Raw genomic sequence first — 22,955 nt, 5'->3', positions numbered from 1 at the left:
CATTACGACAAATATACGCTGTAATCTTATCTCTTTTTATTCGATTTGCATTTAAATTTATCTTCAAATCAAATACATCTTTATCAGATTATAAGCAACGTACTGTTTCGAAGTTATTGAAAATAATGAAATTAAAATTAATATAAATAAGAAAAGAATAATTACTTACGTCAGTCATAGTATTAATGATTTAACAGATCTCTGAAAGGAAAATAACACCCGATAATCCTATATAAAGACATGTAGGATGATAGGAACATTGAATAGCAAACCAAACTCGGCAATGTCAGACGGCCAAAATCCTAGTATAAGGTAAATAATGTTAATAATAAGAAACTAGCTATTATTGGAGCAACCTGTGCAACATTACAGATTTGTTTATTGATAGAGGTAGATGGAATGACATCGGAATTTTCTGTTCCAATATACATATAACGGTATTTTCAGAATGTATAACTATAGTTCAACATTTTTTAAACATAAAAACAGCTTAAAAATTGCCAGTTATTATTATTAAAAATAGAAAATTTGGTTTATTTTAAACAAAGGTTAAATATTTTTCAGAATGAAACCATCATGTTCCTTACTTAGTTTTATTTATAATCAAAAGATGTTCATGTAATTGGCTATTTTTCTTGTAATTATTGCTTATTCTGTAATATAAAGACATGAAAAGTTATTGACAGGTACAGAGTTTAATTTTATTTTAAATAATTAATTAACTGTACTTTTTAATAGAACAAAAAGGAACCTACATTTGAACAATTTTATTTAATAATTATTCAAATAATTATTAATACTAAACACTAAATGTAGAAAAATCGGTTAAAGTTTACCTAGGGAACCCCAATGGCCGCGCTTCCGGTCGCCATTTTGTTTGCTGTACTACGCAGCGTACTACGTTCAAAAAAAATTATGCAAATTAGTTAGTATGTATAATTTTTGAAAAAATAATAATTACATTAATAAAAAATAAATGTTTTAAGATTGTTTTATATTTCATAGCTAGCTGAACTTGCAAAATAAACTGTTACTCACGTGTTTGGCGCTCTGTCATACATTTCCTTTCCGTTTTTCTCGCTTTTCCTTGATTTGCGATCCCTATCGCTGATGTTTCTCTTTTCACTTGATATTTTTACACGTTTTTTAGTTTCGCCACACGAATGTGCCTTACTTTTTTTCCTTCTTACACTCGTCGCTTTGTGGAGCAGCTGGAACGGACTCCGGTTCTTTCCATTTCGGCTCGATTCCGGCACGTTGCATCACGATAAGTAGACGGAATAAAAACTTACCTATTTACTATTAAAAATAGCAGAAAGTAGCATTTTTTCTTCAAAAATGTTTAACTGGTGAAAAAAACCACTCGCAGCAGTCGAGCCGTCACGAAAAACGAAAAATTTGCATACGATAGCGTTATTTAAAAATTGCGCCACCTACACCGAATTTCTAACATCACCTGCCGTCGAGATTACCGGAAGCGCGGCCATTGGGGTTCCCTAGGTAAACTTTAACCGAAAAATCTACATCGATTTTTTCATAAAATTTATTTTAAAAATTATTTATTAAACTTATATCTTTAAAATAATAGAAAATATATGATATAATATAGGCTACACGAATAACAGTGATTTTCAGTATACGAGTTTTTATCTGAATTTTTTTATTTATAAATCTTTCCCTGGAAATATACCTGAAAATAATTAATTATTAATGTTCTCCAATAAAAATAGCTTATTTAAAAGATAATTTTCTGTAAATTTTACACCTCATTAATTTTCGAAAATGGACAAATCTTTAAATATTTGACCTCTCTGTTACAAAATTTATGATATTTATTGATTTAAAAATTAATGTGACACTTTCTAAATTTTCGAGAGCTTCACAATCATCTATTAAATTTAAATATTTTAATAACCCAATTTAATATTTTAGGTTTTATAACCCGATAATTCAGAATTACCATGTTTAATTTTCAGTAGATGAAGAAATTTAACATTTTAATTTATTTTCTATGTTGACTTAAAAATTATTTTTATAAATTTATTGACGATTTTAAAATAAATTAAATGAATACAAGAAAGATGAATTAACTCATTTATGTTTGTGTAACTAAATTAAATTTAACTGGTTATATTCTACAGTAAATATTTATTTTGTTATAATTTTTATACTTTATATTAAATTAAAAGTAGCTTAATTAATAAATATAAATTGTCATATAGTAAATACTCTGTATGATAATTTACGTAGATTTATTGCTTTTTTACTTGTTTTGAATATCTTTATTTCATCTGTAAAGATATTTTGTTTTTATTTTTGACTAAGATTTCGTCTCTTTCCTCATCAGAAACAATACCAGTACAAGTCCTATTAATAAACAAGGCCCAAATAGATAATATAGAAACAGAGAAGTAAAACAGTAAGGATATAGAAATAAAAAGAATTAACGCATTAGCTTATTTATCCTTAGAGAGCTACAGTAAAGTAGACAACTTCTTACAGAGAATTATCATTCTCACAGTAAGTAACCTTCTCTACACACCTGTATTGTATATATTACCTATATCTATAATTTACTGTGTTCCTCTTAATTTTACATGTATTTGTTTTTCGCTTGTATTTTATATGCATACTTTTTATTGTTTGATTTACAGTATTATATTTTTCTTGAATTATTATTCTTAAATATGATTCCGTTAAATTTTAAGTTATTTTAGAAATTATTTTACTTGTGAATCCATTTCGCTTTACTAGAAAATAATTCAAAATTTTCATTTAGAATGATCGCTCTGAGTAAAACTTGGTTGGAATTTCAAAGAAATCTGTTAAAGAAGTGAGAACAGTCAAAAACTTTTACCAGTGTCAAGATACCCACCGATTCCTATCACAGTTGAAAGAAAGCCAGCAATTTCACGTTATGTCTCACCAATGCAATGGTTTCCTTTACTGAGAATTGTTGTGTTAAAAATATCGATATCTCTTCGACTTAACTTTTTCATTGTTTTATTCAGTGGCTGCATCAATCACCATCATCAGTTTGGCCAGAGAAAAGAGAATAAAACTAGTTACACTCTGAACAGATTTATCCTTATCAATTCTACAGTTTCTTTTCATGACGATTTTTTCGCTTTGATGCATTGATTTTAAATGTTTACTATTTTTGACGATTATTAATCATTCTCTTTCAAATCCGCTTCAAAAATTTAATTCTATATTTATTTTTTGTAACGTTGTTTTTAAGGCATGTAAAGATAAATAATGTAGGAAAGTTTTGAGGTAAAATTACCAGAATAATTATGATACAGTTATATCAAATCTATTATCCTGTCAACAGAAATTTTTGTAGTTTATCCCCTTCCAAATCCACCAGTGTCAGAGTGAATAACACTACTGAACACTAGTAGTTGGTCGTGATTTTGCCCTTGCCACGTGGAATTTTCCGGGTTTTCTTCACGTTTGTAACACCTAAATAGGGCCAGATCTGCTCCTATAACAAAAAAAAACCGTTCTCCTCAATAAATTTCTCTGAAAGAAGCACATTAAACAAATAAATGAATGAAACCAAACAGAATATTTTAACGCTTACAAATAACCCTTATAAATAACCACGATGGTTTTCTAATCATTCACTACAGAATTTTACCTTCTTTAAATAAATTTAAAATTCAATTTTTATATAATATGTTAATTAATGTAAATAATATTCTTATTTATCATAATTTAAAACAACGTTTATAATGTTTTCGATGTTTCATTCCTTGATTTAGATAACAAGTAAATTTATTTCAGAGCAATTTATCATTTTATAACATAAAATTTATACTTTTTAACTATTTGTGAGTACTTAATACACGTAAAATTGTTTAAAATTATAACTATTAAACATCGCTTTAAAAAAACACAAGACATTAAAGGTGATTATCTTCTATCATCATGTCATTTTTCTATTTAAAAAATAACTCGCTACAAAATAATTTTACTAAAATATTATTTTTATTTAATATTAATCAAATAATAATAATCTTTATTAGCAAAAAAGAAGTTTTTTTGTCTAAAGGCAGAAAAATTACAAGTATTAAAAAATTTATCGTGCAAAACATCAGTTCATTAATTCCAACATTTTTTTTTTTATTCTAAAAAGTTCTTAAATTTAGTTGGTAATTTCTCAATTATAATTTTTCTTTGATAATTTTAATAACCTAATTATAAATATATTATATAGTCCCATCCATCTTTGATAGCTTGATTAGATTTTTCTCTAAAATCGATCCTTCAACTCTCCAAAGGATCCAAATCATCTTTTATGGAATCCATCTGATTAAATTCTATTCATTAATTATGTCATGTGGTGCTTACGTTTCGTCCGAATTTATTAGTAGTGTGGGAGTTAATGCGTTTGATTTACTTGACGATTTCTATAGACTAAATTTTTATCCACCTGTGAAGCAATTTCTTCTGTGGAAGATTTCTATGGATCTTTATCCATTGGTGACTTGAAATCAATTATTAGTATAATATTGAGAGTCGGATGATCTTTCCTATTACTTGATTTAATTCGACTCAACGATGGCCTTCCACGTTTTGCCGGAGATATTTGAAAGGAACCAGGATTAGGTTCCATTCCAGAAATGTTTATTTCTGGAATAAATTTAAAGAGTTTTTATGAAATTAATATTAGCCTCTTTTTCTAATTCAATACATTGAAGAACCACCAACACAAAGAATTTCTTCATATTACTGAATCCTGAAACAAAGTGCGCCAGCAGCTTCGAAACTCACGACATTCCTCTTTATTAATAAACTAGCAAATGAGCCTTGCGTTGCTTGGGCAAACGATTTGGATGATTTGGTAAATATTGTACGTTTGGAAATTAAGTTATTACTATCAAAAACAAAAAATCGCATCTAAAATAGTACAGTAGAAGCTGTTCTTCAGGTTAAGTCTTAATCCTCTCGGCTCTCCCTCTTCTTCTCGCGGGGGAATTTCCAAAAATCCATTCTTAGTGTGCATTTTTATGACGTACCCTAACTGTGTACCAAATTATTCCTCTTTGTGTTCAGCGGTTTGCTCTGGGCGATGAATCAGTCACTCAGTCAGGACATGTAATTTTATTTATTTAGATTATAGAAATTTTCCTTCACAATTGCTTAATTTCTCATTTAATACTGTTATTATTTATGGTATAAATGTACTTAAACTTTCTCGAACAATTCTGAACTATTCAGTTGTCAATTGTAACTGTTAATTGTTAATTTTATAAATTTTAGTGTTTTTCACTGGGAGTGTGAAGGTCACTAGTGTTGAGGAACACGCTCACACTCCAAAAAAAGTGATTTTCTCACATGAATTATCTTTGAATTATAAAAAGTGCACTGTATAGTCACCGAGAAGACAATTTTACGTTTATGTGTCCGTTGCGGAATGAAATAGTGTGCGAGGATTACATTGCCCAATGATCTGGTCAGTCACTCTGACAAATGGGTATAAAATGACAGGCTATTCAAAAGAAAATCGCCTACTCGATCGATATTATAGCAGTACGTCACAGCACTTACTTGGAAATTCTATACAATACTCATTATTTTTCTAACTTATGGCTTACTCAGTATTGTCAGGTCAAGTAATTACAACATATTTAAGGATTTAATTGCAGACAGAAGACTATTTACAGCTATTTCCTATTTTTAATTATAATTATGTTTTCTATAAAGTTAGAAACGCGAGAAGTTCTCTTTAACTACATACGGGGTAATCTTTAGTCACATTACAAACATTTGAGCATTCTATTTGTAATTAATACAAAATAACATTAACGTTTATTTAAACGTTAATATTATTTTTATTTTCATTCATAAAATATTGCTATAAGGTGACTTGAATCGTGAAAATTCTCAATTCTAAGTTTTGTTTAATAAGTTTCGAAAGATTAAAAACATATTTATAAGTACAGTAGAGCATCGATTATCCGACTTAATTGGGGACTAGGGTTGGTCGGATAACTGAAAAGTCGGATAACCGAAAAGTATAAAAAAATACATTATTAATATAGTGTATTAGGCCTAGTTTGAATAATAGCCTCCCTTTCATGGTCGAGTTAGTGCTGCCAGCTAAAACATGCAAAAATTTAACAAAAATAATATTAAAGTAGCCAAGACTTAACCAAATATTGTAGCACCACATCACTAGCAGACATTTGAATTTGCCGACTAGAACGCGGTCGGTTAACCGACAAGTCGGTTAATCGGGGGTCGGATAATCGATGCTCTGCTGTAAATCGATTTTTATATCATATTCAAAAAGTAAATTCATGCTTGATTTGATCGAACTATAATTATTTACTTATGGCGAATTTTAAAATAAATAATATTCTATATTGAGTAAAACGGAATTTGTAAGTAATTGAAGCTTATAATTTAATTCGTTACCAGCAATTATTTATCGTGACATTGTCACAATTCCGGGCTGCGATTTTTAATTATATTTTTAATTTGTTTCATTTAAAATATGTGCTCTCCGCCTCAAATTACTAATTGCTTGCCCCTGTACATCACACTTTTCCTTTAACAATATAGTCGTGCCAGTCATCAAGCACTTTTCGGTTGAAAATGTTTGAATTGAAATAACGTGACTTTCGATTTGATCAGAAGTTCATGTTAATCGAAGCTTTCCTTTTCTGTTCTCGAATTTTATCTGTCTATCTCCGTTCTCGAGATTAAGGAAACATAGACAGCAACAGTGGAAATTTATGTCTGTCATTTTAAAATTGCAACCCAATGACGAATCATAATTGTAATAATTTTAAAGCTTATTTGTCTTATTTATAACCGCTTAAACTATTAAAAGATTTGTCTCCACTTTTAAATTCCATTAATTTTTCTTTGAGGGTTTATTCACAGATTCTCATTGTATAGTAATTATATAATTAAATACATAATTTGACATACACAATAGTTATTCATCACGTATGCTAATTGTAAGATGCAATTATACCGTTTAGTGTATTCAAGAATTATATTGTTTACCACATTTATGGAAATAAATGTAAGTGTCGTATTATATCATTTAAACTCATGATTAAATAATAGTTTATAATACATTTTCGAATTATTTATCAAATTAGCAACTTGATAGTTTATGTATAAAATAAAAATAGGAATCTCATTTACCGTTTTGCTGATCCACATCTTTGTGGATTCTCTTTTGAAAAGGTAGACCTATAATTTATTTTCACTTATCATTTATTGAAAAAAAACAGGATTCTCTTATTTCTAAATTTAAATATTCAAAGAAAACAAAGTTTTATTCAGAAATTTCACTAAGTGTGAAGGGAGTGAGGAATATCCAAATCTTCACTTCCTTCACACTTGGAGCTCACACTCCAAATTGGCTTTTTGATGCAGCATATATTAATGTTTAATATGTAAAACTATCACTCTGAGTATTAATGGTTGACTATGATCTAGTTTTTTTAACTCTTTCCGCTCTGTGGGCACTAAGAGGGCCTCTTTTTAGCAAGCCCATTATGGATTTGGCCAGGCTCACAATGGGCGGCGAGAGATGGACTACCCTCCGAAAAATTCCTCGGGATTTTTCGACCCAGTCCGGATTCAATCCCAGGTTCCCCAGAGCGATAGGCTGGCTACCACTTTAACCGCTCGGCCATCCGGCCATACTTTGATCTATTAGAAGCATGAGGCAAATTTATATAAACATATACATAAACACACACACACTCTTAATGACCACGATAAGGACTTTTGACATTTGCTGGTGATAGACCTAGCGAGCAACCGAGGAAAAGATGAAGAGATCAGGTGAGATGAGGAAGAATATTGGAGGACTAGAAGAAAGATGGAGAGATATTGAGGAACACGTGATGTGAAGCAATAAGAAGTACTCGCTAGACCCGATAACACTTGAAGCAAGGGATAAAATTAATTGATTGACTGATTTTACGAAAATTTTTTAGAGAATTCAATATTATACCCAAAATATTCGACATTCGTTGTTAAATAATTGTTTAAAATATTTAAAGTTTTCTTTAACGTTTAAGATATTTTCGTCATGTTTTAGTATCTGACGTAAGTAAGCGTGAGATTATAAATAAAACAAGAAGAAAATATCGAATACTTAACTTTTTTTATTAATTCATTTATTTTTAATAAATTACAGAATATTTACTTTCTTTTATTGAAATCATGTCTTTATTTTTAATGTCTGTTTCTATTTCACAATGAAGTGATGATTTAAGTCCTCAGACTATATAGATACTATTTAACAATTTATAATTTGTATATTTGATATTTAATATGTAACAAATAATAAAAGGTAAAAATATTTTTTATTTATAAATATCCGAAAAAATATAAAATTTTCTTTAAAATATTTTGACTACAGATTTTTTTATATTTTTACAAAATGATTTTATATATTAAGAATGACACGTGTTTCTAAAAACATTAAAAGTATTAGACATTTAAGTGTAATTCTTTGTCTTCCATTTTGTCTTCCATTTTGAATGGATAATAATAAGGAATGAGAAAATAATACGTACACGTAAATAGTTAAACTGATCAATACACGATCTACCAATTTAGTATCGTAGTGATCACTGTTTTCGTTTTAACTTCATTTCTTTAGCCTCGGCCGAACAATCTTACAAGGGTCTTTCCAAAAATGAAACTGATGCACGAGGTAGCCCGATGTTTAATATGGAACTGGAGGAATTGCGATATACAGAAACTAACGAAAGTTTCCTAAAATAATAACACTACAGTAATGTGTTGAACACACGATTTTATATTGTGTGTTCAACACAGTATTTTTTTTTATTGCACTAATAAAATTTCACAAAAGATTTTTTCGTCTCCGTTACTCTACTAAGAGTGATTTCGGCTGCATTTTATAACACTGCGACTAGAATAAAACGTGGAGACAGTTTTTATAGAGAAAATATATCATGAGCTCGCCAACAAAAAGTATTTATAAACAAACTTTTCGTGTTTCGAATATATAATATGATTTTTTAAACATAAATATTTTCGTTCGCACGAGGTCTATAGATTTATAAATACAGTGGGTGATCGGTTAACGAACAGATCGGTTAACGAACAAATCGGATAACGAACACTTTCGCAAAAGATTTTTATGATTGGATAACGAACACTTCACAGAACAAACATAAAAAGAAGAAATGGAAATAGCAAATACCGATCGATTTTCCCTTGTCTTCAGGTAACAATTCGAAACTTTACGGAGCGCGGGAGACGTCGACATCGACGCTCAATCCGATATATACTTATCAGATTGTATTCCTCAAACTTTGAAATACTCCCTTGTAATTCCACCTTTTATTATTCTGACAGAAACAATTCTTATATAGTATTCGCGAGACTGTCGGGCGGGCTCTCGTTAAGTTTTGCGTCGGTTTTTATTTTCGAAAGGTAAGAGTGGGCAGAAGATGTCTGATGTTGCTGGGCAGTATGACTTGAACAAATCTACAGTAGGGCGCAGTTCAATCTTATCTAAGAAAGGTACAGTATAATCAAGAAGATTCAAGCAGCTAAAGGAAAAACAAAAATCACATCTGAGAAATAAGGAACATTGAAGAGCTCATAGTGGAACCTTAAACGGATCTGACAACAGAAGAACGCAGAGAACTCTTGAATGAAGAACACCAAGAAACTCGGCAAGATGTGTCTTCTGAAAAAGAGGATTAATGCCGATATCTGCTATTAATTAAAGATCTTTTGAAGAAGTGGTGGATGTCAGATCAACGGTCTTAAAATGGCTTACAAACCAGGTTGAGGTTAATAGGCTTGGGGATCTCTACAATTACAATGCTATTAATTACAGTGGTGCCTCGTATAACGTACGCCTCGAATAACGGACGCTGCGAACAACGGACTTTCTGTTTGGCCGTTACGTGACTCGAGCAACGGACTGGCTGCGAACAATGGACTTTCAGTGTTGCCGTTCCTAGTACATTTGTACTTTTCTGGTACATTTTGCGTTTTCGAGAGCATTGAAAGTACACTTAGATTTTTAGTACATTTTGAGTACATTATAATATTTTAGTACCATTTATGGTACAAAATAATATTTCATGCCTTAATTAACGAAAGAATCCGAAAAAATTAGTTCAATAAAGTCTCACTAGTGTCACTACTTGTTAATTTGAATTATCCAATCACAACATACACATGGCTTATGTCGGTGACGTCAACAACATAGATAGTGTCACGTGATCCAAACAATTCAAATCCGTCAAACAAAAATAATGGACAGGTAAGGAAATCAACGATTTTAAACTTTTGTCGTCAATAATATCAAAATAGCCGTTAAGTCAGAGTCGAATTATTATAGAAAATAGTTTTGAAATTGTACGAGTATAAATAATATAAATACTTTTATATTATTTTCTACCATTATAATTTAATTCTTAAATTATGAACTTCAGTTTTAGTAATTTTGGTAGAAGAAATAACGGTTAAATTTCAGATACGTATACTGTTATGGCTGCCCTTCCGGAATCTCGATAGTATTTGCGATTAGAAATGCAAATTTTTAATTTTCTCGGGCCCGAGGACCCACGTTCTAACCTAACCTAACCTATTCTAATAAATTACTAATAATTTGTTAATTTATTAGAATAGGTTAGGTTAGGTTTGAACGTAGGTCCCCACTGTGCGGCCATGACAGTATACATATCTGAAATTTAACCGAATTAACTTTTGTTAATTTGAATCTGTCCACGCATATTTAGTTTATAATTTTTTTATCCATCACTATTGTATTTTTAAAAAATTAGCTTTAATGCTTGTGTTAAAAAAACCATACAACATATTTTCATTAAAAAATTTTATGAAATATTTTATTTTATATTTAAATATTAGCCTTTTCAAGTCACACCTTGATTATATTTGTATTTCAATAACAGAGCATTTGATTTCGATCTCACGAAGATTTAAAGAATTTCGATCATTAAAAAACTGTTAAAAAAGCACTCATATTAATGCTTTTTAAATTTTTTTTAAAAATATTTGTGAGCAAATATATCGATTTGCTTTTTATTTATGTTTTCACGTACATTAAATAATTTCCGACTAAACATTATTACAATATAGTGCAATGTTTTGTCTAATTTCTAATTTAGATACATCAAGCGCAACCAAAAAATAGGCTACATTGGTGCAGCACAGAAGAACTTACATCCAATAACCGTTAAGCCTACTCAAATTCCCGTTAATCCTGCAGTGCTTTCTTCGAACAATGTTTCTGCAACTGCTGTTTCCGCCATTTCCACAAATATGAGGGATATAACTTCAGCTTCTAAAAGTACTAGTTCTCCAGTTAAGAAACGCAGGCACATTGAGAAATCAACATTATCTAAATCGTTAACTCAGGAAATGACTAATTTGTATTCTTCTGAATCGGAAGTTGAAGAAGCTGAATTAGACTCATCTTGTATTGAATCTGGTAGTGAAAACGAAGCAGGATCGAATGGTGGTGTTGTGAAAAAGGATGATAAATCTGAGAAGAAAGGAAAAAATTATCCTCAAAATTTTTGTGACAAGTGGCTACAAATGGGAGAATTTAAGACTTGGCTAAGACGATCTACAGTATACCCAAATAAAGCATTTTGTGCAGTATGCCAAAAAACCATATCTGGAAATGTTTGTCACCTTCGACGACATGCCACCAATACAAAACACAAACAAGCAATGAAGAGCCTTGAAACAGTAAAATCAGGAGGCCTACTAGAAGCTTTTCAAAGAAAATCAAACCAACAAGAAAAATTAGAAGCTGAGCTGAAATTAGCTATGTTTTGTGTAGAGCATAATCTTCCAATAAAGATTATGGATCACCTTCCTAAACTTATCCAGTCCGTATGCCATGATTCAAATATTGCCAAAGACCTAAAAGTAGCCCGAACGAAAACAACAGAACTCATTAAAGAAAAATTATCTGCGAAAAGCTGCGAAGAAATGACTTCAGTGTTACAAAATGTGAAATTTTCCTTAATTATTGATGAAACGACTGATATCTCCTCCACCAAATGCTTGGCAGTGATTGCTAGGTATTTTGATAACTCTTCTGGAAAAGCAAGGGATCGCTTTATGGGACTGTTGCAAGTTCAGCAAGCAACTGCTGAAGCTATCTATCATTCAATGATGGAACTTTTGATAAATTTAAATATTCCTGCACAAAATATGATTGGATTTGGTGCGGATAATGCCTCTGTGATGATGGGTGAATCTGGTGGTGTGAAAGCGTTAATTAAAAAGGACAATCCGAATATTTTTGTTCTTGGATGTGTATGCCATTCTTTTAGCTTATGTGTGTCGCAGGCTTGCAACAAACTTCCACGGACAATTGAAGACTTGGTTAGAAATATATATGCTTACTTTGCTCATAGCTCCAAGAGGATCAATGAACTTAGTGAATTTCAAAAATTTGTAGATGGCCAACCACATCGATTGTTACGTTTATCTCAGACAAGATGGCTATCCTGGCAGGCAGTAGTCAATAGAACCTTAGAACAATGGAATGCACTCACTCTTTATTTTACAGCAGCTGCTGTGGAAGATAACATACATACAGCACAGTTGTTACTGAAAGATTTACAGAATCCCTTTAATAAGTTGTATTTACATTTTTTATCTTACATTTTGGAACTCATCAACAAAATGAACCTTAATTTTCAAAGCGAGAGGCCACGTATTACATCACTTCTGCCAAACATATCTTCTCTGTTTAAAACAATTTTGCACAACTATCTGAAAAAAGATTATGTGGATTCAATACCGCTGAACAAGATAGACACTCAAAATTCACGACATTTTCAACGAATAGAAACAATATATCTTGGTGCAATGTGCGAAGTTCAGATTGCAAAGAATAAATTCCCTGAAAAAGACATGAAGCTATTTCTCTCAAGCATTCAGTCTTTCTATATTGTTTTAAGTGCAGAAATTAAAAAGAAATTTCCTTTTGATGATTTGATCTTGCAGGAAATAACAAAGTTGGAGCCAAAAATTGCTTTGTCTGGAAATGTTAGGTCAGTTGTAAACCTGGTAACACATTTTCCTAATATTGTGCCTGAACATGAGTATGAAGAGCTGAACACAGAATGGCAACTGCTGCCTGAAATTCGTGATAAGTTAACCAGTTGTGCAGTTGAAAACCTAGAAACTTTCTGGTATGAAGTAAATAAAATTAAAGATGACAATGGCGACGTGATGTTTCCAATACTTGGAAAGCTTTCAACAAGTTTGTTGAGTCTTCCCCACTCTAGTGCTTGTGTGGAAAGAGTCTTCTCACAACTTAATTTAATTAAGACAAAGATTCGCAATAGACTTCAGGTTGACACTTGTAATGCTTTTCTGCTATCAAAAGAGTTATTAAAAACCCAAAACCGAAAATGTTACGATTGGATCCCAGAACTTAAAGAAACTCACCCAATAGCTATCCACGATACCGAAACAGAAGAGAATGAAGATGTAGACGACATAATACATCTGTTCAACTTGTAAGATAAGATTTGCAATTTTTTATACTTGTAGAATTGATTTTGCTAATTTTATTAAAGAAAGTTTTGTCTTACTATTCTTTTATTTAATTTAATGAAGTGCCTATGTGGCAGATTGAAAGTATACATATATATATTTTTTCATGAATACTTTGTTTACGTGCCTATATATAACCTATATATATATATATATTCACTTAAAGTATTTATGAATATGAATTTGAAATAAGCACAAAAACTTAGTATGATGGTATATTAATATCAAAAGCAACCAACCATAGAAATAGTACATTTTGAAGGAAAATAGTACATTTTTTGAAGGAGATTCAGTACATTTTGAAATTTCAAAACGGCAACACTGTGGACTTTCCACATAATTGATGACTGCTCCATGGGTGCGTTCTTTAATAGCGGTCGCTCTGCGTCTCTGCTACTACGGGACTGCGCTGCTGTTTGTAGGCATTTAGGAATGACGGTGAAAGAAAGAAAGATGGTGGCACCCGCACTATCGATATTATCGTGATGGAGGAATCTATAATTCTAAAATATGAGCTTTTAAAGGCAAAAGAAGGGCCCCAATTGTAAAATTTAACCATAAAATGGATTATTTGTTGAAAGCGCATTCAAAATAGCCACGAAAAAAATTAGAATGCGGGCTACTATTCGAAAAAAATTCGTAAAGACACATCACCGCGCGCACTAACTTGCGCTTTCACAATTTCTAAATTTTCATTCATAAAACCACATAATGGACCCGGAAACGAAACTATCTGAGCCATGGAGGACGCCATGTTGCTTTCCACAATAAACTACTGATACAAGCGGTCGTTTTTGCCGTTCGACGGCGCGCACTCCCACCGGAATTTAGGAACGCGTTCCGCAGGAATTTTTAAACGGATGTCGCTCGCGAAGAGTTACGCGGAGGAATAAAAGAACGCACCCCATGTTCATTTATTTTATGATACAGTACGGTTATTTTATGCTGCGGAACGAATTGGATGTTTTAACATGTATTTCTATGGGAAAATGCGTTTCGTATAACGGACGTTTCACTTAACGAACGTGCACCTGGAACGGATTAAGTACGTTATATGAGAGCACCACTGTACTTCTGAAAATCCTGAAGAAGAGAGAAAAGCAATCGACATTAGACAGATTCTTTAATCCCACAAACAAAAAAACATGACTAATAAAAATGCAAGACTGTGTATATATGTATTTTTTATTACTTACATATAAATAAACGTAGTAAGAAAGTATTTATTTTTTTTATTTTTTGGGGTCTCCAGAACGAATTAATCAAATTCCCATAAAAACCTATGGTAAATCGATAATCGGTTAACGAACAATTCGGATAGCGAACAAAGTCTTGGAACGGATTGTGTTCGTTAACCGATTACCCACTGTACTGCGTTTATACTGTCAATGGTGATTTATGTATCCGATTAACAACATCAATATTTCAAACAGTTTCCATAGTTTCGCTAGTTTCCATTGAATGTTTTTTATTCCAGAATAAATAATTGGTACTTAATTAAACTGCTTTATCTTCATCCACTTTTGGATTAAATTCACCGACAATAATCGCCACCTCGTATACGCTTTTCATGGAACATTTTGAAACACACAAATGCGTTAAATGCGCCATTTAATTGGTTCCATACATATTTTTTTCAAATTGTTTATAATGACTACCAAACATCCAAGAAAAACAATTCAAAGCCATGGCGTAAGTATGGGAATGTTTTGGGTATTCTGGCGTTGGTGATTTGGTTCCTTGTGATGAAATTGACAATGCTCAAGGCTATCAGGCTATTTTATACCAATATTTCCTCCTGCTGTGGCCCGCTTCGTTTGCAGAGAGCTCTTTCAACAAGACCTTTGTAAGCCTCATACTACATTACTTAGCTTTGCTAAAATTAGATTCAATTTTGGAGTGGGTTCAGATCGGGAAAACTTGTTCTACGGTTGGGTTCAGTCATGTTTATAAATGAGTCAGGATTTGTTTGGGTGTTGTGAAAACACAACACCCAAACAAATCCTGATAACACCCAAACAAAAGATCAGCGTGAAGACTTTTTCAAGAAACGTGGGTCAACATTTCACAAGAAGTTGTCATGTCTACGTCACATTGATACATAGACGCGTATGCTGCAAAAGAAGGATCCACGAACTAGTGATTGTGCGCGAGTGCAAGGTGCACGTAAATTTATTGCTTCTTTTTTTTTGATTAAATGATGTTTCCAGGTATACATCGAGATGTTTGTTACAGTGTATGTACCGATTTTTATTGTACAGCATAGTTCAAGTGGAGTATTTTGTTTAGTATAAAGTTTTTGTGAAAATTGCAAACAATTTTACTTTTCATATTTTTACTGCTTATGGGACATGAATGTGCATACATTGATATTTACTGTCATGGATAAAGCACTATCCCTTGCAATGCAATTCCCAAATACCATAAATCACATTTAGCTGCAGGAAGGATGTTTATTAAGTTAAAATAATTGCAGTTTATATATCGATTTTTAGAAATAATAATTCATTCTTCTTGTCATCCTTCAAGTATTTTGTATATTCAAATTCCATTCTCATTCTAAGAAATTCTCTAGAAGCTCTATACTACTTAATAATAGAAGGCAAACATAAAAAATGAAAGTTGCAACTACTTTCCATCATATTTGTTATCTAATGTTTATAAATGAGTCAGGAGTTTTAAAGATAAAAGTATCTTTATATTTCTATCATAAGTCTACAGCGTCATTTTCTCAAAACAAGTGATTTACTGTCTTCTTGTATCATCGATTCTCTTAATCTTTAAGTATTTCTTCGATTTCTTCTACAAGTCTGTTCGCTGAAGAAAGGAATAAGTTTAACTTATATTTCTAGAATTTTATTAAAAGTCTTGAATTGTTATTTTGATGTAAGTTGCTTCAGTATAAAATTTTTTTGTTTTAAACATACTTTTTCCCAATATCTTCCAAAGTAATTTCTCCGAGAAAAATAATTTTGTATGCATAAAATTTAATACTTTGAACAGTTTAACTTAATTTTAATTTAAAAAAAACGAAATTTATTGAAAATATTTGTTTTATTTTACTCCAAATAATTTTAATTATATTTTAAAATTTAATGTATGTTATTTAAATAACATAAATATTAATATCTCACCCGTTATGTTAATTCCATAAAATTCAGCATAAATTAGCAAAAGACAGCCTCGATTTTAGAATGAATATCTTAAATTCTTGTCATTAATTTATATGTAATTGTATGTTTAATGTTTTACATTTAAGAGAGATATCTTATATATTAAATAATGCGCATTATAATTAATTGTTTATTCAATCAGAGAGAATTCAATGGAAGAGGTTAAATCCCCATACGCAGAGGGTTTGGGAGTTTAACCTCTCCCATTGAATTCCTTCTGTTTGAATTGCCATTGTGGAAAATGCGATTCCTGTCTGCATTTAGATATACTCCTTAAAGTCTGTTTGATTTCTAATAAAGTTAAATAATTTATTTAAAAAACACAATTTCAAAAAATTACAAAAAATTGAGAGATTTTAGAATATGGAATTCCTTGAGAAAAATAAGTTATTGGTAATCAATAGAATAAAAGGTATTATAAAGCCACAAAGCTGAAATTTTGCAGAATGGATTATAGATTTCTGCTGGAATTGTTAAATCATTTTTTAATTTAAGTTTCTTCGATTAAGAGAGAGAACATATTTAACAAGAAAAATGCTTAAATCTTATATTGATTGCCGTAAAAACTCTAATCAGGTTAATTTAAAAATGATATCTTATTCACAGATGGGAGAAACGATTGTACTATCGTCTTTCAAAATTCAAAATATGTGCAAAAATTTACCACTTTTTAATAATAAAACACTTTGTAATCACAACAAATATTTTAATTATCATTTTAAATTGCTAATCATTTACATTAAAAGTACAAAATTTCTATCCATAACTCACTTCTAACACTATGTATTATATCTTGCTAATTAGAATATATTATACGCTTTCATATGGAATCTTCGCATATCTATAGGTTCAACCGATAGGAATATATAATAGAAATGACACGCGCTTCGATAAGCCATTATTTGCTGTAGCATGTATTTGTCATCTACCACGTACGTAAATTCATATAGGCATGTAATTCATGGTTTATGCGCTCTCACTCTGTCATCAATCCTCTAGAATTGAATTGATAAATGAAACTTATAAGTTATAAGTTTACGTAAACAAAATTCAAATTTTTAAGTTAATGTTATGTAAAAAATTTTCAATATTTTGCTTTAAAGAACTTCTTATATTATTTCGTATTTGCCTTCTATTATTAAGTAGTATAGAGCTTCTAGAGAATTTCTTAGAATGAGAATGGAATTTGAATATACAAAATACTTGAAGGATGACAAGAAGAATAAATTATTATTTCTTATATTATATCATCAAAGAAATTCTTATATTATATTAATATTTAAATTAACTAATATAAAAATAATAATAAGAATGTAATTTTTAATATTTTTTATCGAAAGTGAATTTATCATAAAACGAACAAATATTTATTGATCTTTACTTATTTGTACTACTAAATAGTACAAATAAACATTGATTGATTATCTGACTCCATCGGTTTTTAAGATAGTTCTTTTTACGAAGTAACTTTTGTCTTTTAAAATAATTTTATAAATATTTATTGTGGCATCGTCACAATGCCGGGCTGCAGTTTTTAATCATCTCTTTAATTTATATAACTTAAAATATATGCTCCCTACCTCAAATTAGTAGTGTCTTGCACTTGTACATCATACTTTTCCTGTTAGTAATAGAGTCGTGCCGGTCATCTATTTAACTCTTCTCGACAGAAATGGTTTGAATTGAAATAACGTGATTTTTGGTCCAAAACAAAGTTCCTATATAGTTAATCGGGGACTCCAGATCATATTATTTCCATATCTGGCCTCGTCTTTTATCTAACTAACTTCGTTCTCGAGATTACGGAAGGACAGACAAACAGGCTGTACCAGTAGAAATTTATAGGTCTACAGTTTTTTCAAAATTGTGACCAATTTAATTATGAATTATTTAATAATTTCAAGTTTTTCAAGTAACTTCTGTTTTGTTTGTTGTTATTATATTTAATATAACTTATTTAAAGCATCTGAACAATTAAATATACAGGGAAGAAATTGATAGAATTGCATGATAAAATGTTTTTGCAACGTTCAGAAAAAAATATTTGAATTGAAATAACGTGACTTCTAGTTTGGGATGTCAATTCGTATATGGTTAATCGGGACTCTTGTCTCTAATCTTTCCAGCTTTCCATATTTGGTCTCTACTTTCACCTATCTAACTCTGTTCTCGAGATTAAGGAAGGACAGACAGACAGAAGAATGGATGTCAGTGGGAGTTTATAGGTCTGCAATTTTTGAAAATTGCAACCCAATTAATGTTAAGTTACTGTTTATAAACTAGATAGTTCCCCACCATGCTTGACTGGAAACTACATAGTTAATAGTCTGGCCTTTTGTCCCAGTCAAGTCGGTTGGAGCTCACTTATTACCGACAAAATGTTACTATAACATGAGGAAAAGAATAAAATGTATTACTCTTATTCTTTTAGATGTGAAATTTACTTGATCAATTATCCTTTGTTTTTTCTTCTGCATTTTCCTAGACAATCAATATACCACGCTTCTAAATAAAAAAAATCCAGTAACGAGTTGCGTTACTTTCCCGGGCAACATTTAAAATTGCTTGTGGTGCCAACTGTTATGATATTTTATTTTAAAAACTTTTTATATTATTAACTAGCAGGTAGGCTCGGCGTTGCTCGGGCAAAAGTAACGATAGCGAAGATTAAGATTATTACATTATAGTCACAAAAAAAGAGTAATTTCATCAACGAACTAAATTTTTCTAAAGAAAAGTCGAATTTGAAAATCGAATGTTCTAATATTGTTCGATTTTTACGACGTGTTCTGATTATATCCTTCAATTTTCATCCAATGTTCTAAAGAAGAAAGGTCGAGAAAAACCGAACTAATCTGTTTAAATTTGAAAATCGAATATGTTCCAACATATTACTCTTTTTCTTTTTTATTTTTTTCCAACGCCCGTAAATCTTGCACGTCGCTTTCTCTTGTTCTCCATTGTTACTTAACACTTTGGTACTTAAATCTGGTACCCTAACTGTGCACCAAATTTCAACTTTCAACTCCTAACCGTTTTAGCGAATATTAAGATTATTACGTTATAGTCAACCTTACCCGTTTTCACAGAATGCAAGAATTGGGTCCTTCCTGTTTCCAGACTAATTACAGAATTTTTAGATGGGTCTAAAATTATGTTCGATTTCCCGCAAAAACGAAAAAAAAACTACATCTGCGTCTTGCACGTCGCTTTCTCTTAACACTTCTGTGGATGCCGGGAGGTGGACGGAGTCGCACCTCCTTTTCTTCGGCTAACAGGTCGGTGAGACCTGCCCACGTCAAGTTGGCGGCTCGGTTTTGTTACGCGTCACGCGTTACGCGAGTGAGAGTGCGGAAGAGGATGGGTCCGACGGTAGAGCTGCAGCGATACTCGAATAAAAGACATTAACAACGTATAATAACAACAACAACAACAACAATTTATTAGGCCTAAAGCTACAGTTACAATAGGTGCGAGCTGCCGTTTAGCCACGCGGAGGGAGAGTTTACACAACTTTTGGGAGACATACCTCGTGGTCCGAATCGGTCTTGAGATATCCTCGGGTATCCTTTCGTGAGACGTCGGGACGCGCACACACTATCCAATGGACACTACGTAACCGACCCCTTTTTCCTCTCTCGTCGCCCTTTTATCGTCTCGGTCACGTTGCTCGGTTTCACCAATCAGCATTATTCGAATGTTGTTCCTCATGATTCATGTTTTCTCCGTGGGAACCAAACAATAAAATATTTTATTATTAGCGTTTTGGTTCCGGCGGGTTCGAATTTTCACACTTCCATTGTTACGTAACACTTCCATTGTTGATGGAAGTATTAAGACTTAATCCTGTCCCTCTCCCCCGTGGAGAGGAATTTCGAAAAATCCCTTCTTAGTGTGCGTTCTCGTGACGTACCCTAACTGCGTTCCAAATTTTAACTTTCAACTCCTAACCGTTTGGGCTCTGCGCTGATTATTATTATTATTATTATCAACTCGTCTCGATTATATATATAGATTATTATTAAATGGCAAAAAGCTTAATTTTGAGGGTAGAGATATGTTTTTTATAAAAAAAAATGTAAATGCTAATAACGAGCAAAATCTTCATTAAGTCCAACCCCACTCGAAATATGACATTTGACCCCCTTCTATCTCCCCATCCCTTGACCTTTAACGACCAAAATTTAATAGCATCAATTCCTTTAATATATAAACCTCCCTGAAAATTTTCATAAATTTTCGTCAAAAGACACAGGAATTATTAAGCTTCAAAGTGTATGAATAAAATCGTTTCCCATACACACACACACACACACACACACACACATACAGAAATAAACACCCTAAATTTATTTATATTTCTCGACGTTTAAGGTCCCGACTCCAAAAATCTTGAGTCGTCACTTCTTTCCCATTGCCATACTTTTTCCGTTATATATAACCAATGACATATAACTACTAGACCCCATACCGGGTCGCCATCTTTGAAACGAATTGAACTTGAGTCCGCCATGACACTTAAAGGCAGAAAGCTACGCACCTGCAGGAAATACTTAATACAGAGACGATTGGTTTCTAGAGTTTTGTAAATCGAGGATTGCCTGCAATGGATAATATGCAACCGTTTATAGGGGCCGTTCCATACGTTCCATAAATGACGTCCACACTGGAAGGAAGAAGGGGAGTTAAAACAAGTCGGAGAGGAGGTGAGCTTCAGTGGAATTCCGTATAGTTCATTAAAATTTATACAGTTTATACAATTTATTATATTTATTTCAAAATTTCTTGTATATTTCATTTCTACTTATGGTATAAAGTGATAAAGGTTTAAGGAGGGTCGAGTATTTTTGAACGATCGAAGAAAGGAGGGAGTTACAGAAACTTGGAAAAACTGGGACACTAGGGGAAGAGACTGGGACACAAATTTTTACTCTCCCTCGAGTAAAAATTTAAAAAAAAAATGTGAAGATAATTTGTGGGCAGCCCCATATGAATATTTTCAAATGCTGTAATCCATTAATAAACGTAATTTGTTGACTTTTAAAATAAACATTTTTGGTTTAGATTTGTCTAACAGAAACACCACGATGATCCTAATTATCTGATGTGGTGGATGGTGGATCAGGCATTTCAGCTACATCTTGCTGTTGCACACTTTGCTCATCACAGGTATCACCATTTATGGTGACCAAAGATGTTCGATTTAGTGGACTTCGTGGCATTACTGGCTGTCTCTGTAGAAGCTGAGGAAAATTAAACTTTGAAAGAACCGATGTTTCATGCAAATAGGCGTATCCGTTGTGTATAGTAATTCAGGTTCAAAATGCTGACTGCAAAGAACACTACTATTGCTTGGTTTCCATTTGTCAAATACATAAATAAAAAAATAATCAACATAGGATAATAACGGATTTCTGAAGGAAGTTCAATATTTTTCCAGAAAAATTTCTTCAGAAGGAGTTACGAGATTTTGATTGCCAACTGAGGATACAGTATCAGAGCAACTTACCGGTGACGTGATACCGGATCCGATTTTTTTTTATACGTTGCCGTACAATTAACTGCACGGCAACTCAGTGACATTCCTGTTTTGCTCCTGCGACAATTTCCGCACACTTGAATCTAAATAGATAACAATTACGCCAGAAATATCTACATTAAGTTGTCAAACAACAATCTTTCCAAAGCATATGTACTTTTTGCCATAGAATGTTATGGCGACGTCTACTTTCTTTGGCTTCAGACGGCGGCGCTAGTTTCTACGTTAACTTTTATCCGATTCGGAGTCTGGTAGTTATACGTCATTGTATATAACAGCTGGGAAAGTAAACTGTTAATTCCGAATGGTATGAACTAGCTCAATCTGGTCAACAATTCGACTTTGGAATTTGTAATAATAAAATTAATAAAGTTAATAAATAATTTTAGATGTTACTATTAATATTAGTAATAACAACAACTTAACGGTAAAAATAATTATAAATATTCAATATAACAGTGCGTAATAAGATGGCGCCATCTGTAGAGAGAGAAAGACAATAAACCAACCCAAAAACAATACACTACTTTATTTTACTTACTGTTCGTTATTTTTTATCTAAAAAAACAAAATTATATTAAAATAGCGGATCTATTGATATTTTTTTGGCTCAATTTTAAAGCTTTTCTAAGATTTTTTTTTTAAAATTCGTTTACGGATTTTTTTAGTTTATT

At 31.6% G+C, this 22,955-nt stretch overlaps 1 protein-coding gene across 1 annotated transcript; it reads left to right on the top strand.

Moving 5' to 3' along the window:
* Nucleotides 1-247: 247 nt before the first annotated feature.
* On the top strand, nucleotides 248-13,536 carry LOC136981059 (zinc finger protein 862-like). Its single transcript, XM_067277360.1, has 2 exons — nucleotides 248-312; nucleotides 11,157-13,536. The coding sequence occupies exons 1-2, from the start codon at nucleotides 248-250 to the stop codon at nucleotides 13,534-13,536; spliced, it is 2,445 nt and encodes an 814-aa protein (XP_067133461.1).
* Nucleotides 13,537-22,955: the final 9,419 nt, after the last annotated feature.

Source organism: Centruroides vittatus, unplaced genomic scaffold (genome assembly GCF_030686945.1).
Source record: "Centruroides vittatus isolate TY-2023 unplaced genomic scaffold, ASM3068694v2 contig_10, whole genome shotgun sequence".
NCBI lineage: Eukaryota > Metazoa > Arthropoda > Arachnida > Scorpiones > Buthidae > Centruroides > Centruroides vittatus.
Note: the sequence above shows the minus strand (reverse complement) of the source record. Positions and strands in the feature narration are given on the sequence as shown.